The 27,859-nt window shown below is 55.6% G+C and overlaps 10 protein-coding genes across 10 annotated transcripts; 7 read left to right on the forward strand and 3 right to left on the reverse strand.

Moving 5' to 3' along the window:
* Window positions 1–586: 586 nt before the first annotated feature.
* On the forward strand, window positions 587–1,705 carry PLICBS_007472 (uncharacterized protein; the record flags this gene model as incomplete). The annotated part of the gene is made up of 3 exons (XM_018320915.2): window positions 587–676; window positions 757–1,513; window positions 1,572–1,705. 3 exons carry the CDS (start codon window positions 587–589, stop codon window positions 1,703–1,705), a joined length of 981 nt encoding a protein of 326 aa, XP_018180812.2.
* Window positions 1,706–2,651: 946 nt separating this feature from the next.
* On the forward strand, window positions 2,652–3,729 carry PLICBS_007473 (uncharacterized protein; the record flags this gene model as incomplete). Its single annotated transcript, XM_018320916.2, has 2 exons — window positions 2,652–2,827; window positions 2,883–3,729. The coding sequence occupies 2 exons, from the start codon at window positions 2,652–2,654 to the stop codon at window positions 3,727–3,729; spliced, it is 1,023 nt and encodes a 340-aa protein (XP_018180813.2).
* A 525-nt stretch (window positions 3,730–4,254) lies between these two features.
* Window positions 4,255–6,348, forward strand: PLICBS_007474 (uncharacterized protein; the record flags this gene model as incomplete). The annotated part of the gene is made up of 6 exons (XM_018320917.2): window positions 4,255–4,388; window positions 4,454–5,074; window positions 5,136–5,327; window positions 5,373–5,647; window positions 5,696–6,151; window positions 6,218–6,348. 6 exons carry the CDS (start codon window positions 4,255–4,257, stop codon window positions 6,346–6,348), a joined length of 1,809 nt encoding a protein of 602 aa, XP_018180814.2.
* Window positions 6,349–7,085: 737 nt separating this feature from the next.
* PLICBS_007475 (uncharacterized protein) lies at window positions 7,086–8,082 on the forward strand (the record flags this gene model as incomplete). Its single annotated transcript, XM_018320918.2, has 2 exons — window positions 7,086–7,302; window positions 7,349–8,082. 2 exons carry the CDS (start codon window positions 7,086–7,088, stop codon window positions 8,080–8,082), a joined length of 951 nt encoding a protein of 316 aa, XP_018180815.2.
* Window positions 8,083–8,418: 336 nt separating this feature from the next.
* PLICBS_007476 (uncharacterized protein) lies at window positions 8,419–9,422 on the reverse strand (the record flags this gene model as incomplete). Its single annotated transcript, XM_065601176.1, has 2 exons — window positions 8,419–8,425; window positions 8,464–9,422. 2 exons carry the CDS (start codon window positions 9,420–9,422, stop codon window positions 8,419–8,421), a joined length of 966 nt encoding a protein of 321 aa, XP_065457248.1.
* A 333-nt stretch (window positions 9,423–9,755) lies between these two features.
* PLICBS_007477 (uncharacterized protein) lies at window positions 9,756–11,055 on the forward strand (the record flags this gene model as incomplete). The annotated part of the gene is made up of 2 exons (XM_065601177.1): window positions 9,756–9,887; window positions 9,940–11,055. The coding sequence occupies 2 exons, from the start codon at window positions 9,756–9,758 to the stop codon at window positions 11,053–11,055; spliced, it is 1,248 nt and encodes a 415-aa protein (XP_065457249.1).
* An 8,825-nt stretch (window positions 11,056–19,880) lies between these two features.
* On the reverse strand, window positions 19,881–21,574 carry PLICBS_007478 (uncharacterized protein; the record flags this gene model as incomplete). Its single annotated transcript, XM_065601178.1, has 2 exons — window positions 19,881–20,077; window positions 20,125–21,574. 2 exons carry the CDS (start codon window positions 21,572–21,574, stop codon window positions 19,881–19,883), a joined length of 1,647 nt encoding a protein of 548 aa, XP_065457250.1.
* Window positions 21,575–22,373: 799 nt separating this feature from the next.
* On the reverse strand, window positions 22,374–23,281 carry PLICBS_007479 (NADH-cytochrome b5 reductase; the record flags this gene model as incomplete). The annotated part of the gene is made up of 3 exons (XM_065601179.1): window positions 22,374–22,523; window positions 22,574–23,114; window positions 23,184–23,281. 3 exons carry the CDS (start codon window positions 23,279–23,281, stop codon window positions 22,374–22,376), a joined length of 789 nt encoding a protein of 262 aa, XP_065457251.1.
* Window positions 23,282–24,097: 816 nt separating this feature from the next.
* Window positions 24,098–24,499, forward strand: PLICBS_007480 (uncharacterized protein; the record flags this gene model as incomplete). The annotated part of the gene is made up of 1 exon (XM_065601180.1): window positions 24,098–24,499. The coding sequence occupies one exon, from the start codon at window positions 24,098–24,100 to the stop codon at window positions 24,497–24,499; it is 402 nt and encodes a 133-aa protein (XP_065457252.1).
* A 1,747-nt stretch (window positions 24,500–26,246) lies between these two features.
* PLICBS_007481 (mitochondrial aldehyde dehydrogenase) lies at window positions 26,247–27,764 on the forward strand (the record flags this gene model as incomplete). The annotated part of the gene is made up of 1 exon (XM_065601181.1): window positions 26,247–27,764. One exon carries the CDS (start codon window positions 26,247–26,249, stop codon window positions 27,762–27,764), a length of 1,518 nt encoding a protein of 505 aa, XP_065457253.1.
* Window positions 27,765–27,859: the final 95 nt, after the last annotated feature.

Raw genomic sequence — 27,859 nt, forward strand, 5'->3', positions numbered from 1 at the left:
TCCCCCACATTCTGCAGCGTAGCGTCTGCGTCCGGCGAAGCCCGGCCGTTGACAGCGCGGAGACGAGAGTTTTTATCAGGCATGACGGCTGGGGCGCCGGCGCCCAGGGCTGGCTCGCACCACATGGCATTTTCGTGGCATCCCGCCTTGGCCCCGAAGCCTGCCGGGCGCCTCTCGCGGGACGGATTTGGCGCGAATCTCGCCGCGAGGATTTACCATATAGAAATAATACCAAGAGGCTTGAGATATATAATATACGATATATTACGCGGCGTAATACAGTGTCAATTTAATGCGCCGAAACCCGCGGGCTTAAAGACCGCTCATACCGCTCGTGGTCAATCGCGCTACTCCAGTCGGCGCCCAACCCCGCGGGTTTAGCATCGAGTCCGGAACTTGAGCAGACGGGAGCAAGAATCACGGGTGGACGTCGAGTATAAAGATGGGAGGTCGGTCTGGTCTCATTGAATGATTCAGCCAGAGTGACAATCAATACATTAATATTCACCAGTGACAATTATCTCTTGCATCCGCCTATATACCAAACTATACCAAGCATTTCCCACGCCAGAGAATAACAGCAAAGATGCCTGGGACAATCAGCGTACTGCAGCAATTCTTTTGCCCAGGAAAGCCCAGGTTCACGGAGCAACATGTGCCAGACTTGACGGACAAGGTGCGCCCACGCCCTGCCCCCCCTGCCTAAGCGTATTGTCCGGCACGCACAACCTCGAGACTAACAACTCGCCATAACAGATTGTCGTCGTCACCGGGTCCAACACCGGCCTCGGCAAGGAGATTGCGCGCATCGTGTACTCCAAAAACGCCACCGTCTACATGATGGCGCGCTCAGAGGACAAGACGCTGGCGGCCATGGAGAGCATCAGGGCGGACGTTCCTAACTCCGGCGGTGCGCTGCACTTTATCCGCCTCGACCTGTCTGACCTCGCGAGCGTCAAGGCCGCCGCAGACGCCTTTTTGAGCAGGGAACAAAAGCTTCACCTCCTCTTCAACAACGCAGGCGTCGGGTACCCGGAAAAGGGCGCGACAACAGCGCAGGGCCACGAGCTGCAGCTCGGCGTCAACTGCATCGGCCCGTTTGCCCTAACAAAGCTGCTGACGCCGCGCCTTGTGGCCGCCGCGAGGACGTCGCCCAAGGACAGCGTGCGCGTCGTCTGGGTCTCATCGTCGGCGGCCGAGGGCGTCAACCCTGCGACGTTTATGGAGAGCCTGGCCAAGATCCAGACGCTGGGCCAGCTGGACCAGTACAGCCTCAGCAAGCTGGGCAACTACCTGCACGCGGCCGAGCACGCGGCCCGCTACAAGGCCGAAGGCGTGCTGTCGGTGTCGCTGAACCCCGGGGCGCTCGACTCGGAGTTTTGGCGCACGCAGGGCAGCGTCACGACGTGGCTGCTGCGCCGGACGCTGCTGTACCCGCCCATCTACGGGGCTTACACGAACCTGTTTGCGGGATTCTCGCCCGAGGTGACGGCGGACAAGTCGGGCAGTTATAGTGAGTGCCCCAAGTCATGATGTCCATCAGACAAACATAAGCTGACAGTTAACGTTAGTTGCTCCTTGGGGCCAGCTGTGGCGAGTCTCCAAGGACATGCTCGACGCGGCCAAGACCACGGCTGAAGGTGGGACTGGAGTTTCGCAGGAGTTTTGGCAGTGGTGCGAGGAGCAGGTCGAGTCATACATCTAGTGCTTGTGTCCTACTTGTCTGCCTTGAAGTTAATGAAGCGTTTTGTCTCGCGGCTGTCTTGCGTGGAGTTGCGCGTGTTTACGGGTATAGAATAGAGTTGTTTCTGATGTTCTCGCTCCGGCGCCTAATACACTGCCAAATCAAACTTGCCAAGAGAGTTGTAACTTGTGTTGCCTGTGCCGTGCTCGGATTGCGACGGCAACCCATAGGCTCAAGTCGCTCGCTGTTGCCTGCCGCAAAAAGACACCTTCTGAATCCCGATCGGCGGCAGATTTTGTGCGACACCATTTCCCTCCGAGGACCTGGCAACGTGTCGAGCGGACCATTTCGCCCGCGCTTTGACTGTTCCACGACGCAGCAGCCCGAGTCTAGCGACAGCGGCCTCCATTGTGGGCTCATGCGTTGGTGGACAGGTCTAGGCCCTGAGGCCCAATGCGGTAACCTCTTCTCAATCTATTGCAATACTCTCACTCTTGGATGCAAATAGCGCCGCAGGGATCGCGTGAGGCTGAGCTGGCTCGCCAGAAACGGATCGGCAGCGCCGAAGCGGGCTGGACTGGAGCAGACCCACGGGAGCGGCCGCGCGAGGCGATTCCCCTGTATTTCCGGGGTTGGGGAGCTCAGCTCGCCTTGCGATGCCAATACATTGGCACCGGGCGGGTTAGTCTGTCAGCACTGAGCAGCCGTGTAACTGACGATGCATTGTGACTGACGCTGCCCAATGTTCTCGAACACCACAACAATCGATAGTAGCATCGTGAACCGAGTTTGGTAGGTCTCCACGTGGACAAGTTGTCGGGTGCCCTCGTCGGGTGCCTTTGCGCAACTATATAAGTCGTAGAGGTTCTCGTAGACATGCTCTCATTCAGCACACACTCTCATCGGCAACTCGAGGCACTTTCAGACAACTCCCTCTCAATCCAGTCTCAACTCACACTCCTCCACGATGAAGGGAACAGCCACCGTCGCGGCCTTGGGCCTCTCTGGCCTGGCCTCGGCCGCCATCTGCAACAACAACTGCGGCCGCCAAGTTGCGGGAACGGCTGCCGGCAAGGTGCCACTCGAGACTCGCCGGGCCATGTGCTCGTCGTTTCTGGCCACGACGACGACGGTCACTCCTCCGTGAGTTGCTTCACTTTAACCTCTTAACGCCACGTTAACTGACAGGACTCCGCAGTGTTGCCACGCAGACTCCTCCGGTTGTGTACAACCGCAACGTGCACAACCGCGCAGCGGCCTCGCCCACTGTGACTGGCGATGTCCCGGCTTACGCGACCATGTGCTCGAGCAACGTCGACTACTGGTCCGCGTGCCAGTGCTTTGGCATCGCGCCCACGACCATTACCGTCACGGCCCCGACACCCACCACTACGCTCGCCACGCCCACCTGCACGCAGGGCGTTGAGTACGCCCTGTGGGTGTTTGACGCCGACTCTCCGCAGGCCGAGGAGCTGGGTATCGCCTGGCAGTACTTCCCCGCGGTGAACCGCAACAGTCTCGTCGCAGGCGTCACCCCTGTCCAGAGCGGCGTCGTCGCGCAGGTCGGCTTCCCGCAGTGGATGGACTACAACAACCCGCTGCGGTTCGACGGCATCTCTGGGCCCGCGGGCACGGGTATGGAGTACAACGTGCTCGAGCACCGCGGGTACCTGGTCCCGTCCGCGGCCGGCACGTACGCGTTCCAGTTCAGCTCGGTCGACGACGTCGCGGCCGTCTGGGTCGGCGCCCACGCCAAGAGCGACATCACCACGAGCCAGTCGGTGCTCAACGGCACGCTGGGAGACTTTAACCCTCCCCTGCGGTACGCCCACACTGTCACGTCGGCGGACGTGGGCAAGCCCGTGCCGTTCCGCGTCTTTTGGGCCAACGCCGGGGGTCCCGCCGGCCACCTGTGGAACGTGGTTGACCCCAGCGGCGCGGAGGTTTTGGGCTATGGCACGCAAAAGAATAAGCAGATTATTGCGAGCTGCTCGGGTGCTGGCACGGATGCGCCTGCGTGGCCCGCGTGGACGAGCGAGTCTTAGGTACGTCAAAAGGAAGCGAATTGCAGAGGCTCTGCAAAGAGCATATAGACAGATCTCGCGAAATAAGACTTAAAATGAGACCTATACAATCTACTTGCCACAGTGAGTGAGTGTTGCCTTTGCAGGTCAGACTGGCCGAGCGGTTATCAAGACGGCTTTGCTTCTGTAGCAACGCTCCGTACAGGAAGAGGATTCCTGCAAGACGAGGCGCCCCCGAAGAACCCCCGAGGAAAACACCAAATAAGAGCAGTAAGTCGGCGCGGTGTAGAGCTCCGTAGCTTTTATGCCTCGCATGAACACCGTGGCTGTACAAGACGTGGAGAAGACTCCTCTACACAATCCGTACATGTAAGGCGTGCAAGTACTCGGTGTAAGCGCCAACGCCGAAACCCGCGGGTTTGAGTCGAACCCCGCGGCGCTCGCGACGACTTGCAGCGTCAGCACGCTCACCCCCGCGATCTGACTGCACCACTGCCGAGAGCGACTCGAGCTGAAACCCGCGGAGAGTGACTGGCGAGGTGCGCAATGGCGTACAATCCAGCCAGGTTTGCCGCAGATTCAGGGGGCTTGATCCCGGCCCCGTACGGGCGAGCGTGCGCCGGCTGCGCGCGTGCCAAGTGCAAGTGCTTTTACCAAGAGGGGGGCCAGACGTGCGAGAGGTAAGATGCTGGCGTTTGTTGGCACGCCGTACCCTCTCTGTCCGGATCAGTGACAAATCGACTAGATGCCAACGCCTCGGGAAGCAGTGCGAGCCGGCAGTCGCCGTGCGGAAGCGCAAGGCGCAGACACAACCGCCGCCGCCGGTTCCGTCTAGGCTCGAGGAGAAGCTCGATGACATTTTCTCGCTGCTTCGCTCGCAGGCCGCTCACAAGGAGAGCCACGCGAACACCCCGTCCATGACCGACGGCTCGCCCTCGGCCGCGAGCGTTTCCGCCACCTATGCGGCTGTCTCGCCTCCGACCAGGGACCCAGACGTTGCCATCAACACTGTATCAAGCATCGTCCATCTCTCACGCCCGTCCGAAGATGTGACCCCGTCGCCCGTCGCCGAGGACGTCGCCGCCCATAGACTTTCGCCCAGAGTGGCAGAAGCGAGTCTCGACGACTTTCGCCGCTCCTTCCTGCCCATGTTTCCATTTGCATACATTCCGGACTCAATGACCGCGGCGGACGTCTGCCGTGGCAAGCCGTTCCTCTGGCTCGTCGTCATGGCACTCAGTAGCAAAGACGTCTCGCGACAGTTTGCAATGGAGGAGACCATTTGGCACATAATATCGCAGAGGATCGTCGCCGAGCATCTCGCCGATCTGGACCTGCTGCTTGGCGTCATTTGCTTTGCCTCTTGGTACTACCCCCTGACTGCCGAGTGCCGTCGACCATCCAAACGCTCACATGCACCGTGCCAGGTCTCACTACTTTAAAAAGGACAAGCCGTTTATGACGATGCTTTCGCAGCTCGCGGTGGCGCTTGCCATGGAGCTGAATATCCATAAAGACGTGCCGCAGGCACGCACAGCTCGACGCGAGAACTCGACGCCGCAAGTCCGCACCATGGAGGAGCGGCGGACCATGCTGGCCGTGTTTCATCTAACATGCTCGTGAGTTTCCGTCGGAGCCACTCGTCCAAGCTAACCTGTTACCAGCACGTGGACGGCGTATAGGAAGACGGAGCCGCTTCGTTGGACACGATACCTGGAAAACTGTCTGAGGATGCTGCGCGACAACGCTGAGACGTCCTTGGACGTCACTCTGGCGACCCAGGTTGAGTGTCAGCTCATCGCCAACAAGTTGACTTGCGCAGGCTTGGACGAGGCCACGGAGCGGGATGCGGGCGCAACGACTGCGGTATTGGTCAACGTCCTGCTGAGCCAGCTGAGCGGGATCCGACGAAACTTGCCTCAGGGGATTCAATCAGAGAGTGAGCGAATGGGCCAGCTCTCATGCGTCAAATGCTAATGGTGATCAGGGGCAGTGCAGTTCTATCTGAGCCACACCGAGATCACGATCCGAGAGGCGCTTGCTGCGAGACCGCGTACGGAATCCGCAGACAGCCTCATGCAGTTCCGTAGGCTGGAGGATCTGGAGCTGCTAATGGGGAGCGCCGAGAGGTGGCTGGACGCCTTTACGCACATGCCGCTGGCCGACTGGGTCGGCGTCAACGTCGACGTCTTTGCCCAGTTTACGCACACCCTGGTGGTCGTGTTCCGGCTCAACACCGTCAACGAGCCCGGCTGGGACTTGCAAGAGTCGTGCCGGCGCGCCGACGTGCTGGAGATTTTGGACCGGGCGTGCGACACCATCGACCGCGTGCCGCCGGCAATTGGCATGGTGGACGCGAAAGGACCGCGATCGGGGCTCTTCTTTAAAACGACGTACCTGCTCAAGGCCATCAAGTCTTTGTTTGTGGCGGAGATGGGGCCGAGTGCGCTGGCGGGCTCGCGTCCACCGAGTATTAACAGCGGGATGGACGAGGCTGACCCCGTTGCAGAGGACGGCGTCTCGATCCTGGACGACTTTCTGATGAACCTGGAGAACGAGCCCTGGCTTTCCGACATTTTGGGTCCGTCGTGGGATGCGCAGTTTGAGGGTGCCATGGATATGCCGTTTGGAGCGGCCTGACGATACTTGCCATTCGCTAAACCTGCTTGCTGGGCGTATCGAGGGCGAGGAGGTAAAGGTGCGAAAAACCGGGCTCGACGTGTTGCGAATCGAGCAACTTGCGACCGCTCCAACAGTTGCAGACCTGGACAAAATCTGGAATAAAGTGCAACTTAAGGAATTCCAGAGTCAGAATAAACGTGACTTAATTCTGGGACCCATTGTCATTGTTTTGACGCTGTTGTAGCCGAGTGTTCGACGCCACCAGATCTGAGGGGTTTGCCTGGTCCGTCATGTGCGCGCTCACCAACTGCGCATGTCGCTTCGCCATGAATACATGGCACGACAGGGCGCTCTGTAGACCCAAAAGTAACCCGCCCCGTGTAATCCGTTGTCTTTGAGGGCCGAGATTGGTGGTGCCAAAACCGCACGGGTAGCGGACGTGCACGTCTCGCCTCGAAGCAGAGCCCGTGCTTGCTCGCCAACTCTCACTACGCAGATGGGCGGCAAATGACCGCAACGGTACATCTTGACTAATGCGACGAGGTCCCAGGCCATCACCCAGTGTACTGACCATGATGAGACCATCGGAGTCGGGCGTCGCCACAGGTCTGCCGGCCGTACGTAATGTATAGCTATTTCGGCCGCTGAGAAACGCGGTCGAGAGGCGCACATTATTTATATCTTGGCGTGCTGCCCTCCCCAAGAGTTGCGCTGCCAGTCGTCTCTCAACTCTCTGCATCTGCGCATCATTCACCATGAGGCTCACCATTCTCTGGGCCCTTTGGCTCCTCGAGTCTGCGACAGCAATGCGACTGTTGCCGTCCAAAAACGACAAGACAGAAAAGGTCTACATCCTGCAGTCTAACGACGATGGTTGGGCAGAGCTGGGTCTCCGCCTCCTCAACGATGAGCTCCGCGCCAAGGGCCACGAGGTCTTTGTCTCAGCACCCGCCGAAAACATGTCCGGCCAAGGTGAGATGATATGACAGTATCTTTTGCACGCCGCTGATCAGACCAGGCAAAATGGACAAGCCACCAACGCCCCGGACCGAGGCGTGCCACTACGACAGCTGTCCCGCCGGCTCCAACCTCGACCACGGCTTCAACGAGACCCGCCCGGACCTCGCGTGGGTAAACTCGTACGCCGTCACGGCGACGCGCTTCGGCCTCCGCGTCTACGCCAAGCAGCACTGGAAAGGAAAATGGGCGGACCTCGTCGTCACCGGGCTCAACGTCGGCGCCAACCTGGGCGCCGACGTCGAAAAGTCATCGACGTGCCAGGCCGCGGCGTGGATTGCCTGGAGAGACCAGACGCCGGCGATTGCCTTTTCGGCGGCGACCCGGACGCGGCTGCCGTGGAACCACCAGCCCGTCCCCGACATCAGCCGTGTACACGCCGAGCTGGCCGCCATGATCACCCAAAAGATTATCGACGGGGGCAAGCCGTACCTCCCCAAGTTCAGGTACCTCAACGTCAACTTCCCCGCGCCGCACGAAGGCTGCTCCAAGGTGTCTGATTTCAAGTTTGTCCTGAGCCGCATCGCGGAGCCGGGGCCCAAGGACAAGGACGTAGAGTGGTGCGGCACGCGAAAGCTGCCTCTGGAGAAGGACGTCGTTCAGAGACAGGGCTGCTTTGCCTCGATTAGCATGGGCAACACGGACTGTCCGTCGCCCTCGACGGCGCAGAGCGAGCAAAAGGCGGTCTTGAAGAAGCTGCGAGATGTCCTGAGCTGCCTACCCGAAAAGGCATAGAGCTGGGAAGCTCTGCGATATGCCGAGGTGCTTGCCTCAGAAGGCGTAGAGGCAGCGAATTAACAACGTGCGGCGGCATGTCTCCGGGGTTGATGCGAGGGTGACGATGATGCTTTAAGCTCGCATAGTTGAACGAGACTATTTACATAACTGACGACTTGATGAGCTCGTCGCGTGAGGGAGTCTCCTTGATCATCGTCTCCATTTCAGTCGTTGAACCGAGGCGATTGCCTGCTCGACCCCAGCGAACCTGAGCTCGTCCATGGTTTCCGTCCAAACCTGCTCTGACAACTCTTTGCCTCCACTATAGTACCATCGAGCGAGCCTGCAGGGCGGTCAATCTCTATGCGCAAAGAATCGTCAGCTAGGTGGTAGACTTACCCCGCGACTTTGCAGTTCATCAGAAAGCACCCGTGAGACTCTGTGCCGTGTCGGAGGGCCGCATCCACATACGTCGCCGCTCCCCGTGCAACCGGCCTGCCGCAGATAGAGAGAAACGCGCCAGCGAGCAAGCGCACAATCCCGGTTGCGTCTCTCGAGAGGCCAGTGCCCTTGGTGAGCCCCGGGTCCACCATGTTTATGGTGATGGCTTCAGGGTCGACCATGTCGGCCAGACGGACGAGAGCCAGCTGGCACAACAGTTTCGACACGCCGTACCTCTCAGACGAGTTGAACGGCGTAACGTTGGTGTCGTCGAATGATGCCAGCAGTGGCCGCTCGTCTCTGTTGGGAAACGAACACAAGTGCGCCATGACCGAATTGACGACTGTAAGCCGCGGAGGGGCGCCGGAGGATTTGCGCTTCAAGACTGGCAGTAAGAGAACGGCAAGAAGGACCGTGCTCATGTGGTTGACCTGCATGGTCCTCTCGTGGCCTGTCACCGGAACGGTGGCAAAGTGCATGGGCGAGATGCCCGCGTTGAGAATGGCCACGTCGATACGCGGCAGCGACTCGCACTTGTGCACGAAGCCCTGTATCGACTCGTACGACTCCATGTCCAAGTGCCAAACGTCGATTGTGGCGGACGGGTTCACGGCTCTAAGTGTTGCAGCAGCGGCCTCGCCCTTTTCGAGCGACCGGACAGCCATGACGAGGCGCGACAGTCCGAGACTCAGCAGCTGCGCCGCAGACTCGAAGCCGAGACCGGTGTTGGCGCCGGTGACTATGGCACACTTACCGTGCACATCTGGGTATGCCTCGGCAGTCGGCAGCTCGATTGTTGTGCGAAACTGGTTTCGAAAGAAGACGGGCAGAAAGTTGGTCGGCAGGGGCGGCATGTCTTTCGAGGGGAGGCGCTGCTCACCCCCCGTGGCAGAGTCTTTGCTGTGCCGAGGAGACATGTTGCGAGCAATGTTGGAGGTTCAATCTAAAGGGCAGAAGTTATGGTCGAAAGACGCAAGTGTCAATCCCAAATCACGGAGTCAAGACTTCTTCCCATTGAAATGTTCCGGCGTGCCAGATCTTTTATCTGCTGCTCATCATCGGTCACTTACACGAGCGTCGTGGGCCAAACTCCGAAACCCGCTGTGGCGCTTCCATAAACGGCAACCGAGCTGTCTCCACCCCGGCCGGGATCACCGGTGACGATCCGTCATGCTTGGTTTAAAGCTAGCAACCGCCCATGAGACTGCTCGCTCGGTTGCCCTTTTCAACCATGATGCCGCTCAATGACGATGCCGCCCAGAGCCAACTTTCGCACGCTCTCAGCCAGTGACTTTGACCCCAAGACGCGCGGGCTCAGGAACCGCAAGGTTGTCGTCAAATCCAAATCGGGCTGCCGAACCTGCAAGCTCAAAAAGGTCAAGGTGAGTTGCGGTCCGCGGATCCGTGACAGAGGGGCAGGCGCTGACGGTCCAGTGCGACGAAGAAACGCCGCTCTGTCGCAGATGCCGGCGAAACAACAGACAGTGCTCCTATGACCCGGCAAATTCGGCCTCGTCGCTGGCCGTATGCCGTGGATCTGACCCTCGCTCAGCGCTGCCTGGCATTGAACGCCCCTTGTCCGTGGCAGACCATGGCACGACCGTCCGCATCCTGCATCACTTTCACAGACACTGGGATCAGATCTTCCCGATGGCCTACGACAGCGAAATCATGGAGCTGTCCAAGTCGAACCCGCTGGTCCGCAGCACCATCCTCGCCGTCGCCGCCTGCCACCTCCGGACAGTCGCCCCGGCGCGCGAGCACCAAGTCGCCGAGAACCTGCAGCTCTACCTCGCCCTGCAGTGCTACCGCAACGCGCTCGGCACGCCCCGAGAGCGGCTGGGCCTCACGGGCATCAACACGCTCCTCATCGCCGCGACGCTCCTCAACATGGCCGCGTTTGCGCTGCCCAGCGCCGAGGCGGACGAGCAGCCAGACCCGTCCGCGTCGTGGGTGTTTAGCACACGCGAGGACCGGCTGGGCTGGATGGCGCTGCAGGCCGGCCTCCGCCCGCTCCTCATCGCCATGGCGCCGTACCAGCCCCAAATCGCAGACTACCTCGGATCCGTGTTTCTCGGCGTCGACGAATCCAGCCTGCTCATCCGCCGGCTCAGCCAAGTCCCGGACAACATCCCGAGCCACTGGGTAGAGGCCTTTGGGCTGCATGGTGTGTCTGACAATTTTGGCTGCGAGTCCACCGACGCATACCGCGTCCCGGCAACGGTACTGGCAAACCTCCGCAACCTCGAACCGGTCCCGCACAACGTCTTTCTCTACCTCATGTTCATGGGCAAGACGCACGGAGAGTTTCGCGCATTGCTCCTGCGCCGAGACGACCGGGCGCTTTGGCTGGTCGGGTACTGGCTCGGGCTCATGTGCCGCTTCGAGGGCCTCTGGTGGTGCCAGCAGCGGGCCAGAAGGGATTACGAGGCCGTCTGCATGTGGCTCGACTGTCGGCAGCTCAAGAAGAGTAAAGACAGCCTGGGAGATGTCTGCATGTGGACAAGTCTGATGGAGGATTTAGCGACAGTTTCCGAGCACTCTATCTAAGCGAGTTTAAAGGCTTTGAATGCAATGAAAAAATGTTCAAGTGTCACGTCGACGAATAGTCGGCCAAGGTCCGGATAATAGCTAGCTACCCCGAGGGCATGGCTCACATAGAAGTCCGTTCACTGCCTTTTGCGGTGCAGAGGAAAATTAAGGCGCAAGTTAAGCCCCCTTGCCTTACGGGGCCGAGGTGTGGTATCTCCGATTGATGGTTCTAAGCCGTGAAATATATCACTCCGCCTGGACGGAGTCTTGACTCTTGAGGCAAGCTACCCGCGCTGCCCATCCCATCTAGAAACAACGCCGATACCCATCTTACACCGCGAAGCTGGCATTCCGCCAGCATCAATTCTGTTGCACCAGACTGGGCGCCACAGATTCGCTTTTCAGCATGACTTAAATCTTCAGACGGCCGCCAAGCCCTCGTCAGGAGGGCCGTCTCGAAGCATCCCAAGGCGATGCCCAGCTCCTTATACAGCTCGTCCCCAAGCTCGATTAAACGCCGCATGTTCGTCGATCTGAAAAGGTTGATGTCCAGGCTTGGATGCCCTGATCGGCTTCTGCCGAGTTGCCTCCACCCAACGCTGCTGCTGTCGGATCCCGGAGGGAGCTACCGGTGTCCTTGGGCACATGCATTGCTTGTGGCAAGATTCGAGCCACGCAGAACTGCCGAAGGATTCGGGCATGAAAGACGTAAAGCTCGGGCTTTCAGGTTGTGGAAGAGATCCTTACACGAAGGCCACGAGACGACAGTGTAGATGAGCCAGTTCCAGAACCCCTGTAGGGGCAGCACCAAAGCGCTCATGAATGCGAGGGGCGTGAGCGTGGCGCCGTGATGAGCCATGGCGTACATCCTGTTCGCGGACGACGGCGTCCAGACTACAAGAATCCCAAGGAAATATAGGAAGCTGTATTTCGTATAGGACCACGCCGCATTCTTGAGCTCGTAGCTGCGTCGCTTTGCAGCGGTTTGCCGGGCGGATGCGTTAAAGTCACGTCGCCAGCGAGGCGACGTCGCCGGCCCAGTGCTGATGGCTGCCGAGTCATCACCGGGACTGACCCGAGGACAGCCGCATGGGCCGGGAGCATCCCCTAGTGAGCTTTCATCTTGGCGAGCATCGTGGAGTGGATCTTGTGTTGTCTGGCAAGTCTCGTCCTGTGTGGTGCGATCTTGCATGTGAACTGCCGACACCTGCGCGAGCCTATTCTTGTTATTCTTCGGAGAAAACACTTCGTCGCCATCTGCGGACAGAAGCTCAATGTCTGAACTGAGCTCTCGGATTTGCTTTCGTGTCATATAGATGGTGCGGCCGGCTCTGACATAGATGAATATAGTTAAGAGAATTACGAGCCTAAAATACAAGACGTCTGGCATTAGCGTTGGTGTAAATGGAGACGCGACCGCCTTCATGCAGTGAGCAGTGAGCAGCGCAGATCACATGAGCTCTTACCAAACTGGACCGTAAAACGCAGCTAATCTCAGGACCTCGAACTCGAGATCAATCCAGCACCATAGTACCGCGTCGCCATAAACCCGCATGTCACCTCTTCTTATGAATAGGAACGTGAATGCGGGGATAAACGGGATGCCGTAGCAAGCGAGGAGATACGTCGTCTCTAATCGACGAAGACGCTTCGTGTCGAAGTTGCGATATAATGTAAGGTAAACGTTGCGCAAAGATCCAACCGGCATCGGCAGCCATAAACCTATCACTCTGGTTAGTGTGCGCAAGACGCAGTTGGGGTATCCGAATGACACCTGCCATTGGAATATCATGGCCTGAAGCTGGCATCCAAATGAGTTGGGCTGATCCAAGTACGCACGGGATATCATCGTGCCGATGTTGCTTATCAGATTTCCAAATGAAGCGTAGAATAGCAGTCGATTGATCGGCTTCTTTTGGAACGATCTGCAGCAGCTAAAGGTAAGAATGGTGAATAGACCACCCAGGATTGACAATACTGAGCATGCTCGCTCTATGATTCCGATAGCATCGAGCTGGGTCTCTGTTGGTGGGCTCATTGCTGCTTAGCGAGACCGCCGGCGGTGGCGACTGTTGTAGTCCTCGAGTGCTCCTTGGACCATGGGCACTGCTCTGAACGACTTGACGCGACTGCGAGGTTACACGCGGCAGAACGAAGCACATGTCGGGCTGGGTTATTGTGCTTTATAGGTCTCGACGTCGCCGCAGTACCGGCCGGGGACGGACGCACTGGAGGTGTTGTGTTGCGCTTGGTCCAGGCTCCTTGTGCTCTATCGAGTATAGGATGAAGCTGGAGCGGTTGAGGCTAGAGGCAGTTGTCAGCATGCTAGAAACTCCGCTAGAGATCCAACGTTGTCCACTCATCTACGAGGTAGCGGCTACTGTTGCCCAGCGCGCTGGTTGGCGCAAACCTGGCACGCAACAAAATGAGCCCATTGAGCGACATCCGAGCCCCACGGCAGTCTTCAGCATGTCATCCGTGGGATTATGATTGGCTGCCTCCATCTTCATGTGCGGCAGATGGTGTCGCGGCAATCGCTGGTGGGCGCCATTGGTCCAGGTAAAAGCTGCTGAAGTATCTGAGCTGTATCAAGTCATTACCGTCCGCACCCTTGACTTGTAGAAGTACGTAGCATGGCACTGCCTATCCGTCACCCATGCGCATATCAGAGACTGTATTATGTATGAACCATCAAACCCTTGCGCATTACTGCATGTATTGGACATCACTGGGGGTTGCGCTGCTCCCTGGTCGTGCGACACAAGGTTGTCGCCGCCATCATTGATCAATACATGCCAACATGTGTGTTCCACTTCCCAGTCTGCTGGCTTCCACTTCCCAGATTCCAGAACTCACACAAGACCGAGCCACCCATCCTATTAGGGGCCGCCTCCTCCCGTCGCGGAGGAAGCTGGTCCATTGGCAGCACTGGCAGCAAATTTAGCCAAGTGGACCACTTCATGCAACGCGCCGTAGGTTTACTGTGAGAATGGGTCGGTCAGCGCCACAATGCAACTGTGAGAGATGGCACCTAAAGTCGATCCTCGTGTACAGCCGCGCTCAGGGTCCTCACGAGTCGACAGGGCTGCCTGCAGATCTAACGTTAGGATGAAGAATCAATATCGAACATGGGCGTGAAGAGAGTTTCGAACCCAACGTCCAGCCTGAAGTAAACAATTGACGAGCTGCTACTCATACCACTGTCTCGGCTGGATGCTCGAGGTGAGTGGGAACCCGGAGTCCTCGTCCTGGGCTGTCCGTGGCAATGGCTGGTAGGATTGTGCGGGATCCGATCAGGCATGTGCAGAATGACTTGTCAAGCTTCAGGGCGTCCCCGCGGGGCCCCCGTCCCCGCATGCGCTGGCAATCAACCGGGAACCCCGTCCATATCCTCAGCTATACCGGTTTCAGTCATCAGCTTGACCAGGCTCTCAGTGGCGCGAGTCTCACCAGGGCACCCCCCTGATGGGCCAGCCACAGCATCGCAGAATAATCCGTCTTCAGCTGCCCTCGTCTGGGCATATATGCTTCCAGATCGGGAATAGAGTCCGACATACCATTGCGCCCGGCCAAATGGTCCAAACACCGCCACCCACGATCAGGAGATTCCGAAGCACAAGCGCAGGTGGGCTTGCGACCAAATTTGGTCAGCATGATCGTTCCCATGCACCCAACAACATTGAACGCAGCCACGACAGCATCCCGTCACACCTTTGATACAATGTCGACCTCTGAGAAAGTAGTGCAGCTGTCTCTACACTAATACCATCCACCTAACAGATCTTGGCTCCACGGGAAGCATCCAAGACGATGCGTGGACCTTGCATGTCATGTTTCGGCGCTGTCCCAAACTCTCTGGGCATAGCAAACCATTTACAGTATAGTGACCCAAGAGATGGTGCCAAATGTTTCCGACCAGGCGTTTTACATCTGGTTTCGGCGTGATTTGTCACCGAAGACCATGCAAAATGCAGCGACGAGTGACGGGACTATATGTAGATCATAACTGGTCAGCTCCCGGATTATAACAGATTACAGCATGATACACTGCCGACTCACCGTATGACTCGTCAAAGCTTAGCATAGGACGCAAACGTACAGTTTGGACGCCACAAGTGCCAATGTTGACCCCTAGCTGCTTCATTGAAAGTGCCAATGTGGCAGCGTCTTGGGTGTCAAAGGCGATAAATGTTCTTTTGAGTTGTTAGAACAATGGTACCGGTTCGAGAGGAATCGATTTTTCAGCTCTTACCCTTGTCCCTTTCCACGAAGGTTCATAATTTGGTCGGGGTATTGCGACATGAGCTTCTCTAGCTCTGTATAGAGAATCTCACCAACTCGAGCCTGTACCAGTAAGGAAGTGTATACCTTGAGCAGATCGCCTGGTCACTCACACATTGTTCGACGAGCTTTTTATCCAAGATCTCCTGGATCACTGCCTTGCTCAATATAACTCTGGCTGGGTCCCCAATCCACCTGCTAGACGGTCAGCTCTAATTCTATCTCGGCCAATTCGTGCTCGGTTACTCACGTATTAAATTGGCGGTATGCCTTGTCGGGGATCAACATCTGGTCGCCAAAATAGTACCCGGCGGTCTGCGCTTTCTTCGAGAAAGTCACAATATCGGGGGGGCTTTTCAGCGACCAGTGCTCGTGAGCCCAAAATTTACCGGTTGCTCCAAACCCTGCGCGACGACGTCAGAATGCCTTGAAGACATGGACTAGCGTGGGGCGCTCAAGATCGCGGTATGCGACGGGGACGAAAACTGCCGTACCTGTCTGAACCTCGTCCACGATCAGGATAATACCATACTTCTTGGTAAGTTTCCTCAAGCCCTGAAAGAAAGCGGGGGACGCATGGTTGTCGCCTCCTTCGCTTTGAATTGGTTCAACAATTAAGCCAGCGATGGGGCAATGGCTATCTCGAAGTTAGTCGATGACTCCACACGCAGTTATTGTGACGAAATTGCGCACCACGAAGCTATGATTGACTTTACCATGTCTAGGCACCTCTTCTCCTCTGCAGCATTGTCTTCGGTGTGGTCTTCTAGGGGATATTTGAGCGCGGGGAAAGGCGCTTGGGGCCAGTTGAAGGATGGTATGTCCAGTTTATGAACTGCTTTTGACCGGGTCGCCGACAAGCTGCCAAAGCCACGCCCGTGGAACGACCTCGCAAAACTCAGGATGGCAAGGTTGGGAGAGCCGGGGTGCTTGTTGTTGAGACAGGATGACATTTCGTTCGCGGTCCATTCAACACCTTCCCCTCTCTCTTTGCGACGGTATAGCATGAAAGCCGCCTTGAAGGCAAGCTCGTTCGCTTCCGAGCCTGACTGTGCAGTGAAGATCCTATTTAGCCCAGGCGGCGCGACCTTGAGAAGGCCATCATTCAACATATCATGCCATCGATGCGAGGGAAAGTTGCCGATGGCTGGGCGATTGACCAACGCCGAAATCATTTCCTGTGACTCCGCGGCGGCAACGAGAGTTGGATTGTTATACCCAACCGGGATTGACGCTATTTGGGAATACCTGTAGCCGAATGAGTTGCCTGACCACTTGTTGGCAAAATGCTGCGTACACGTCCAGATATTTGTTGCCGTCAACGTCAACGATGCTTCCGATTCACTTTGTCAGCGGTACTTGACATCGATATGGCCAATGAAACGCAGCCAGACGTACTAGTTTCCAGAACTTTTCTCATAGTTGACCACGAAATGAACCGCCCGCGCGTCGAAGACGTTACTCAGCTTGTTCGAGGCAGCCTTGGACACAGGGCCAGGAACATCACGTTTTGCGAAAACGGTGCCAGACGCCATCGTTGACATAGCTCTGTTTGAGCGCGCGGAGAGTCCGTTTGATGTGCTTACACACTGGGTAAGTCGTCGCCAGCAAACCCAACCGGCGTTGTTTGCTTTATATTTGAGAGCTTGTTCGACGTCCTGTACTCATGTTTCGATTACCTGGCACAACCATGTTGGTCTGGACTCTGGACCGGACCGGACCGGACCGGGCCGGTTGATCCGCCGGCCCCACTGGCGGACGCCCGGGCACGGAACCCTCGTAGTCCGGCAGGAACCGGGACTGAACACGTGAAGGTCGGGAATAGAACATCCTGAGACGACTCTACCAGATTCTGTAGGGTACATATATATAATCTCCTCAGGGTATTGAAGCTCACGACCGAACCAACACATGTCATGCCATCGATTTTGGGGCTGCAGATTCAAGATGACAGCATTGTCAGAGCTGGTACGTGGAGGACCCAGCATGTTTCACAATACATGTATTCTTGCATAGTTTTTGGACTCACCTCACACCACTTTTGTAGTTGCGAGACAGCTCATTGCTCAAGGGTCAATGTTACGTCGATGGAAACTGGGTCGAAGCGAAATCGGGGAGGCGATTTTTGGTCGAAAGTATGTCCCAAGCCCCAAACAACCTAAATGTCCCAGACCTAACCAGCAAGTCAACAGACCCTTCAACTCTGGCCATCGTTGGTCAATGCCCCGAGTTCGACGAAGAAGATGCAGAAGCTGCTATTCTAGCCGCGCACCAAGCTCTAAGAACCTTCCGCACCTTGCCTCCCCGATCAAGGTCCCAAATGCTTCGTCGCTGGCATGACCTTATGATCGAGAACATCAAAGATTTGGCGCGAATCATCACCTCAGAAAATGGGAAGCCGTTGGCGGACTCCGCATCAGAGGTGCAATATGCCGCGAGCTTCCTTGAGTGGTTCTCCGAAGAAGCGCCTAGGATCTATGGCGACACCATCCAGGGAAGCAACCCAAGTTGTCGCATCATTACACTGAGGGAGCCGGTGGGCGTATGCGGCCTCATCACTCCATGGAACTTTCCCGCAGCCATGATCACCCGCAAAGCTGGGCCGGCTTTGGCCGCAGGGTGCACCGTCGTGGTGAAAGCACCCGCGGAGGCACCATTAACCGCGCTGGCCTTGGCCGAACTAGCACACCGGGCAGGCATACCTCAGGGAGTGGTGAATATAATAACCGCCTCGGAAAATACCAGTGCTCTTGGAAGTGTCTTGACGACGCACCCGGCCGTCAAGAAGGTGTCGTTCACAGGCTCTACTGCCGTGGGGAAGCTTCTCATGAAGCAAAGCTCGTCTACGATCAAAAAGCTCTCCCTTGAACTTGGCGGTAATGCACCCTTTATAGTCTTCGGAGATGCTGACCTCGACGTCGCCCTCCGTGGCTTGATAGCCTCCAAGTTCCGGATCTCTGGCCAAACATGCGTCTGTGCGAATAGGATCTTCGTACACCGCAGTGTGTATGACAGGTTCCTTGAACTAATTGTTGGCGCTGTCAGAACGTTCAAAGTAGGCGATGGTTTCGGGGGAAAAACAACACACGGGCCACTGATCCACCGCCTTGCGGTTGAAAAGGCCGACGAGCACGTCAAAGATGCAGTCTCCAAGGGGGCCCGCCTATTGCACGGTGGACAGCGTCTACCCCTGGGGCCAAACTTCTTCGGGATAACTGTGCTTGCTGATATGAAGCCTGGCATGCGAATATGCTACGAAGAAACATTTGGACCTGTTGCGGCTGTATTCCCGTTTGAAACGGAACGGGAGGCCATTGAGTTGTCGAACGAGTCCGAGGTTGGCCTTGCTGGGTATTTCTTCAGCAAAGATTCAAGTCGCTGCTGGCGAGTTGCTGAGGCTCTCCAAGTTGGTATGGTGGGAGTGAATACCGGTGGGTGGCCAAAATCGAAGTGAGGTATCCTAACGTCTCTTGCAGCGGCTAACATGATCATCTTAGGAGCCATAAGCGACCCTGCCGCGCCGTTTGGCGGCATCAAAGAAAGTGGTTTTGGTAGAGAAGGGAGCAAGTACGGCATCGAAGAGTTTCTAACCACCAAAATGGTCATGGCAGCCACTGGGATATAATTTCGTGGGAGCTATGACTCGAGAGATCAGGTGTATCTCATACATCTTGTCCGCTGTCTATTTATGGCCCACCGACCTGCCCCCGGTGCCCGTGGTCAAGAGGGTAGTAGGTCTGGCGAAAGAACGACAAGCCCACAATAGACCATCTATTCGTCCATATACTCATTCAATTCTCACTGCAAGATTATAAGAAGACTGTGGAAGCATTTCCACCACGACAGCATGACAACGGGACTGCCACAACTCGAGATGATGCAGAGACCCTGGCCTGGTGAAGTGATTTATCACGTGGTAGGCTCACAGTCTTTGTGGCAAGGTTATAGTAGGGCTTCTAACTGTGTCGCTTCCGCCAACGACGCCCTAAGGCTCGTGCCCCAAGAGATACGGAGGCTCAAGCCTAGTACGAGGCGGCTGCGTCGGCGGCGATGCTTGATAGACTAATTCCCGAACCTCACTATAGTTGTGATATGTCAAGAACGGGGTTCAACGACATCGCATCCGGCCCGGCCTCACCAGAGGTCATCCCAGACGCCTAATCGGACTTTGTAGGAGTGTTCGTTGTTGCTCAGAGGACACACAAGCGGGATAGCACATAACTGAACACGGCAATAATATGACCAGGTCGACAGAGGTGTTTTATAAGCAAACTAAGCCACTTCTATTCTGGCGATGATACGACTGGTCCGATTCAAGTTGGACATGGAAATAACTTCATGTCATGTTGTGACGGTCACTGGTCTTAAGTGTGCTATACCTTTCTGCTAAATGGGCAGCGAGGGCTCAATGACAGCGGACACGCATTGCCAATGACAAACAGGTGCGACAACGTTGCGGATAGAATTATGTCTTGGTGGATAGTGCTTCCCCCGGGACAAATCCCCTACCGTTGCAGATATCAGTATCGCTCCCCGTGCAGCCCCCGCATTCCGCCACATGTCTAGTGGGATACAAAGCCTCGTCTTTCTATGAGATCCCAGTAGGTCTTTGCAGATGCCCGTCTTACGGACTTGCCAAAGATGATCATGATGATGCACATGCACCATACAGCGAAGCCAAGGCATGCGATCAAGATAAAGGCGTCCTGGAGACCTAGGTCATCGATCATCGGCACAACCGCGTAGGAAAAAGCAAAACCTGCCAACAATTAGATACTGTTCAGGCATCGAGAATCGTAGACGTACCCATAAGGTTGCGAATCAGAATAGACGAGACAAGGCCCTCTCCGGCGACCTCCTTGTAGCTGTCTAAAATGTAGTTGAAAGCCAAGGCTGATCCAATCGGCAGAGTGATCGAGATGAGGAGGAGCCCAAAGGCGATACCAACCCAGTGAATGTGGCTCGCGGCACCGATGCCGTAAAGCAGACAGCCAGCCGGATGGCATAAAAGACACACGATGCATAGCCACAGACGTTGTTCTGGTTCCATGACACCGTTGCTTCTCCTCGCAAACCAGACGGCCAATTTGTCGGTCAACGCACTGCATAGAAAGCAACCGATAGATACACCAATGACCGCAGCCAAGTAGAAGAGACCAATTGTGTTGGTTCCAAAGTTGTATGGCGCATTGCCGAGGATGAGAGCCAATGAACCGCCTACCACATTATACCACGAGAGAATGCCGCCCACCAGGAAACCGCTAAAAATGACGAGGGGAAATCGCGAGAGCAGGAGGAAAGGCAGGAAGAGGTTCGCAACTTGAAGTGGTGGTCGTTGCTCCTGGTATCCCCATAAGGCAAGCTTCTGTACGAAGGTCTTCGGTTGAGAAGGAATGGCGGTACGGCGTTCTCCGGAGACCGAGTCAACGTGTTGAGCCGAGACGGCTTTGGGTTCGGCCATCTCAGACTGGTTTTGGGCGTCTGCCTCCAACGCGCTAGGATCCTCGGCGAAAGGTATGGTGACGTCAAGAGCCCCAAACGGCTGTACTGCTCGGTGGAACATTGTTTCCTCGAAAAAAAGGAAGGTGACAACGGTCAAAGCTCCCCCAATGATGCTCAGGATGTACTGGATCCAACGCCATCCATGAGCTTCGGCAACAAAGCCTGAGACAACAGGGCAAAGGAAGGCGCCATTCCAGAGGGTCCATGAGTATATACCCATGTAGAGACCGCGCTGGTGAGTGAAGAAGACATCGCCAATGATAACTTCGATGAGGGTTTCCATGGGGGACGAAACAATACCGAGCAAAATTCGGTTGACGAAGAACTCGGCTCGCGTGTGGACGTAGGCGGACCAGAGGGTCACAAAAGTCGTGAGCAGGATAGACGCAACTAGCGTGAGGCGGCGGCCAAGGTTGAGAGCCAGGTTCTGAGTTATCAGTGTTCCCCATCCGAGAAAGAGGTACATGAGGCCGTTTCCAGTGCTCAGATCGGCTACGGAGATACCAGTGTCCTCTGCGATCATGAGGTAGGCGGGCGAAAGACCGGAAATGATTGCGGCAGCCAGGAAGCACCATGTCATTGCCCAGAAAATGTTGAATGCCTTCCTTCTGGGTGTCCAGGCAAGAGGATCATCCGGGTGGTCGGTGGGCTGGGGGATGAGGACGATATCCTTGCCTTTGCTGTGCTTAGCATGCAGCACGCCGTCCAAATCGACGAGCTGCACGGTGCCCGGAACGGGGATATCGGATGTCATTTTTCCAGATGCAATAGAAATGAATGTTGATAATTTGACAGTCTCCGGAAATGGCTGCCTGGAGTTGGAGCCAGCCTTTGTTCTTTAAGTGCTTTCGCAGACACTCTTTGTTCCCAGGTCTGATGGATAATCTTGGACTCATTGGTGGCCGAGAGCCGGGAGGAGCGCCAGCGGCTGATTCGAGCCATGCCGGTCTGGGTAAGAAGATGGGCCAATTCAATTTTGGACCAAAATGGACTCCACAAGGGCATGAGCATGAGCTTAATTAGCACAACATATGCCGTCGAACGACTGGGGTAAGCCACAAACGCCCCCTCCGTCCCCGGACTCATTCCATTGGCCGTGGTAGACTTGCCGTTACCTGTGTCTGACACTTGACTCCGAGTCATGGCGCCGGGACACAGCGTACCCCAGATTGTGAATCTGCGTATGGGGTTGGAATCCGATACATTCTATGTACCCTGCGCGACAATAATTGCTACAAACTCCGTGGCAAACGAAGATGATATAGTGGGTCAATCGTTGTGTACGTGATTTGATGCTAGTGACATCCCAGGGCCGGCCACTAACGTTAATGCCGGGACGAGAATTATGAACCTGTAGCTACTAACTTCACGAGACTCCATTACCATTGGTAATGGGTTACTATGGGACGAATTTACAGAGCCAACGGGAGAATGTAGCTGCTGAGTATTCCAGGGTTCGCGTGTGTATTCCAGCATGACAATGTGAGAAGCCGCTTCTGATAGTAGACATGGAGTTTCTGCAGCGTCGTTATGATGTGCACCACAACCTTCTCCTAAAACGAGAAAACTTGATCTTCCTTTTTGCTGACTGGTTGGGCCTTATGATACCCCAGATGTTCCGTCATCTTCCTCAAGGCACCAACCATAGGAGGTGGACCGCAGAGCAGAATCTTTACGTCTGGTGAGGGCGCGGGCAGCCATTGCTGTATATAGTCAGCGACATATCTTCTAATATGAAGTCCTTGTCTCTTACAGTAATCATGTCGACAGTGATGTAACCAACTCCTCCTTTCCAGCCCTGTGGAGGCTTATCAAGTACATATCGAACGCGGATGTCTGCATCCTGGGCAAGGGTGTCAAGCTCCTTCTTCAGTAAGATGTCTTCGGTAGTGACATTAGCAAAGATGAGGTCGATCTCAGTTACATCTCCGCTAAATCGACCTCGAGCGACGGCATTCATAATCTGTAGCATGGGAGTGATTCCGGTGCCGCCAGCAATCATTCCAAAGCGGCGAACCATGTTAGGGGTATATGTAAATGCTCCTTTGGGACCGCGAACACGAATAGGCTGACCAATGGCCAGAGAAGCCAGGAACTGGGTGACATTGCCCTCAGGATACGTCTTGATGAGTAGATCAAAAGAGCCGGGCTGCTCGTCGCCGGAAATTGGCGTGTAGGATCTGACCACCTCCTTGGAGCTGCCGTCCGGCTGCTTGACTGACGCCCCGATGGAAATATGTTGACCGATAGGAAGTCCTAGGATAGATTGGGTTGTGGGCAACTCGAAGCGATAGCTGTAAAGTAGCCATTAGCGTCTGGTACATGCAAAGGATTCCTGTACGGTGCGGATGGTCTTGTCCTACATGGTGACATTATGGCTGACAATAGTTTTCCTCTCGAGCTTAAACTCTTGGAATACATCTGGCTTGAGAACCGTTTTGCGTGTTACGCGTTCTTGCATTTGATGTCAGCGACTTAGCCATGGAAGCCCCAGAAATGCTACTTACTGAATTGATGGCAACCAGCCCCTCCGAGGGTAAGCAGAGCCGTTACGAGGCAAAATGCCCAATGGATTCCAGTTAAGAACGGAAGAGCAGCGGCTAGAGTACCCAGTAAGGCAAAGAAGCGCGCCAACACTCCAGAGAGCACTGCATCAAACTGTGACTTGATACCCATCCTTGGGCTGTTGAAGACTGAGCTGGAAATACAAGGACCCAAATGATATGGTGAAGTGTGAAGCCGCGAGGATGGCGAAAGTTATCCTTGATGCTGAAGAGCAAAAAATAACGTGAATGTGAACCCATTCATGCCGCTTTGAATAGGACTGGGCTTGGAGAAGGAGGGAATTCACGTGGCAACTCTTATTCACGTCATGGCTCAAGACGCCAGGGCCTGCCTGATGGGCGGGCCATGTCCCTGGCGTACTTGAATAGGGGCTTCCTGGGAGGGATTAAAGTCGAGAAGCAGGTCCCATTCCCCGCACTTGGACCTGGACGTTTCCGGTTCTGGAATAAGATCCGACATCGTTCGCCGCGCGGCCAAATGGTCGCAAGCAAGTCAACCGGGGAGCGGGAACAGCCACGAAATAGAATTAGGCATGGTATGTCTGCCCGGAACTCAAGTATATAGAAGAGAAACAAACCGTGACCGAGCAGTAGCCGTATCCCAAGGTCCACTGCAAACATCGATCCACGACAGCTCCTTGTTTCTTGTCATTCCGCCCTTTCCCACTGCGCTCCAGCAAGCTCAAGGGTTTAGCCCACAAAATCCATCTACAATGGCTTCCCCTCAATTTTTCAACTACCCTGGCACCGAGACGATTGCCGAGCAGTACCACTACTCTCAGGCCGTGAAGCTAGGAAGCATCGTCCGCACCTCCGGCCAAGGCGGGTGGGACAAGCAGGGTAACATCGCTGTCGACATTGAGAAGCAGATCGAGACGGCCTTTGGCAACGTCCTGCAGGCCCTCCAGGCCGCCGACTCGAGGATTAAGTTCCGGCACGTCTACGCTATTCGATCGTACCACGTCGACATGGAGTCCAGCTTCGATGTCATGACTGCGTTGTTCAAGGAGCTGTTTCCCAACCACCGTCCTGTTTGGACCTGTATTCAGATTGGCAAGCTGGGGCTTGAGGGCATGCAGGTTGAGATCGAGGCTGAGGCGCAGATCCCTACGTAGTTTATGATGATGAAAATCGATGGGCGGAACCTGTTTTAATTCAGTACCGGTTTGACCTACGAGTATTGAGATTAATGAGAAACTTTTCGGTGTCAAAGACTCTGCCCGGAAAACACGGTGAAAGAAGCCATGGCGCAGAGGTGACATCAATTGGAAGATAAGCCCAGCGCCGGCAACGATGCTGGACACGGATGTAGCCAAGCATAGAGGCGCTGACCCAAGTCACGAGATGGCGTCTCCCTTTATGGTGATGCCATTCTTCAGCTGATCTAACCAGTTTTCAGGACCCAATCGGCCGCAGGGAGGGGGGTTCTATATTGCAGTCATCAGGGCCATCATGGTAACTGTTGCGTCGCGCTCCCTGGGGCGCTCCGGACGCCACACGGGGTCGAAAGCCGGGGACCCCGCGCCATATCTGTGTCGCCCATGAGCTAGCCTACCTGGCGTGGCTCTTTTGCGACCAACACTCTGGTTTGGCCGTTTCTGCTTCCTAATCGAGATTCCAAGGCCCGCGCTTAAGCTGCCAATGGAACAGGATGTCAACGCAATCTCGCGTTCGGCTTTTGTCGCCCACGGCTGAATCTGGGTGGAAATAATAAAATCAGGCGGTCTGTTCCACGCTTCTTCAGCGAGCGATGCAACAACGAAAACCACCACAGGCAAAACGAAATCCTCATATTATTTTTTCGTTTTTCTGTTGTGGTTTAACGAAACCTGCCATGAAGCTCACTCTGGAGGATGTGGCCAGCATGTCCACACAAACATCCGGATACATCGTAATCGATAACAAGGTATACGAAATCACCGATTACATGTTAAAGCACCCGTGAGTCCTCCCTGCATGTTTGCCAAGGCGCTTGAGATTGACAGTGTTTCAGGGGTGGTGATGATATCTTAGCCGAAGTTCTCGGGACGGATGCAACCCAGGCATTCCATGAGGTGGGACACAGTGAGGAGGCTTTGGAACATTTAAAACCAATGCTGGTCAGTGAGTTAGATGTTTCAACAGCGGTAAGAGCCCCCATTCTTTAACGCAAAAGATGTGACGCCGGACTGATCTGACTTTCACTATCAATAGTGCGCCGAAAGAAGGAGAATTGCATTGGGGTTGCAGAGTTTGTACATGTGGCTGGCGTCTGTTTTTGGGGTCGGATTGCTGTATCTCTTGGCTACAATGCTCTAGAGTCTAGATACTTGGTCGTAGGGAAATCTTGTGCCTACCGTTGATAGTACACATGCACGTGGTGCTAAGCTCCATTTTCGATTTGCGCTGGCTGTTTCGATCCCGGGTAGGTCTCCGCGTGCTTCACCACGAGCGCCTGCGAGGAAGTGTCAGATGAGAGGAGTAGCGAATAGGAATGCCTGCAATGGCCAGGATGACACAATACCTGCGCCTTTCCAGTCTGCGGGGTGCAGGGAAGCGAAACCGCACGACCAAGAGATCTGGCCCAGTGGCCCATCTCTTTTCCGTTTTGGGCAAGCGGATTTCGCAACGCGACACACTTGCTGCATGGAGTGTAAAACTTGCCCAACGGACTCATTGGTGACGAAATGCCCATTATTTGTCCAGAAATGTGAGGGATTTGAGCGATAGATGCGTGACTTCGATAGTCCACGAATGGAGGTTTTCCGTGCATGAAGTGTATAATATGCCGACTTGCGTCGCACGAGATAGTCCCCTCAACATCAATCCTCTTGTGAGGCCGTCTTCTCCAGCTCCCTTCTCTAAACAACCATTGTCTACAATATGGCTATTGCAATGTCTGAGCTTGTTGCCAACCTCACTGCCCCAAATGGCACCAACATCGCGTTGCCAACTGGCTTGTTCATTAACGGCAAGTTCGTGAAAGCGACCTCCGGCACCCAAATCACCAGCGTCAGCCCCAGCGATGAATCCGTCATCACGTCCGTCGAGGCTGCTTCGGCCGCGGATGTGGACCGTGCCGTCCAGGCCGCCCGTGCCGCGTTCATGTCTCCCGAATGGGGAGGCATTTCCAACACTGAGCGAGGCCGCTTCATCTACAAACTTGCGGACCTTGTCGAGGAGCATATGGAGATTCTGGCAACCCTCGAGGCTTGGGACAATGGCAAGGCCTATAGCGTCGCGCTCAACGACGACTTGGGCGAAACCGTGGCTGTTTTGAGATACTATGCCGGCTGGGCCGATAAGATCCACGGGCTCACCATCCCGACAACCCCTCAGAAGCTCGCTTACACCATCAAGCAGCCGATCGGTGTCTGCGGTCAGATTATCCCCTGGAACTTCCCTCTGATGATGGCGGCGTGGAAGCTCGGGCCTGCTCTAGCCTGCGGCAACACGGTCGTGCTTAAGCCCGCCGAACAGACCCCTCTCTCCATCCTCTACTTTGCCACGCTTGTCCAGAAGGCTGGCTTCCCTCCTGGTGTCGTCAACATCGTCAACGGATTCGGAAAGGAGGCAGGATACGCCCTCTGCTCACACCTCGATGTGGATAAGATCGCCTTCACTGGCTCCACCGCCACCGCTCGTGTTGTTATGAAGGCAGCGAGCGTCAACCTGAAGAATATCACCCTAGAGACAGGTGGTAAGTCGCCGCTTGTGGTGTTCAAGGACGCCGATCTAGACCAGGCCGCAAAGTGGGGCCACGTTGGCATCATGTACAACCAGGGACAGGTTTGCACGTCGACATCGCGCATCCTGGTGCATGAGGACGTTTACGTGGACTACATTGCCCGATTCGAGAAAGAGTGCTCGAGGAACAAGATCGGCGAGCCCTTCGCGGAAGACACCTTCCAAGGCCCGCAGATTACGAAGGCTCAGTATAATAAGATCCTGGACTACATAGAATCCGGCAAGTTCGAGGGTGCCAAGTTGACAACCGGTGGCGTCCCATGCAAGAACGTGGCAGGGGGTAAGGGTTTCTACATTGAGCCTACAGTTTTCACCGATGTCACGCACAACATGACTATCTTCCAGGAGGAAGTCTTTGGACCCTTCGTCACCATCACCCCCTTCAAGACCGAGGAGGAGGCGATAAAGCTTGCTAATAGTACCTGCTATGGCCTGGGAGCGGCCCTCTTCTCACGGGACATTGAGCGATGCCATCGCGTTGCTGCGAGACTCGAAGCGGGTATGGTTTGGATCAACAGCTCCAATGACTCAGACATCCGAGTACCTTTTGGTGGTGTGAAGGCGAGTGGGGTCGGAAGGGAGCTCGGTGAAGCCGGACTGGCGGCATATTCACAGACCAAGGCCATTCATGTCAATATGGGCACGATGCTGTAAGATTAACAGCTCATGCTCAATGATGGCTGACAGGTCCTGGGAAGATGTCACGTCGAGGAGCAATCAATACTTGATGGTTGCACACTGAACTTAAA

The sequence above is a fragment of the Purpureocillium lilacinum genome (assembly GCF_023168085.1).
Source record: "Purpureocillium lilacinum CBS 284.36 DNA, scaffold_5, whole genome shotgun sequence".
NCBI lineage: Eukaryota > Fungi > Ascomycota > Sordariomycetes > Hypocreales > Ophiocordycipitaceae > Purpureocillium > Purpureocillium lilacinum.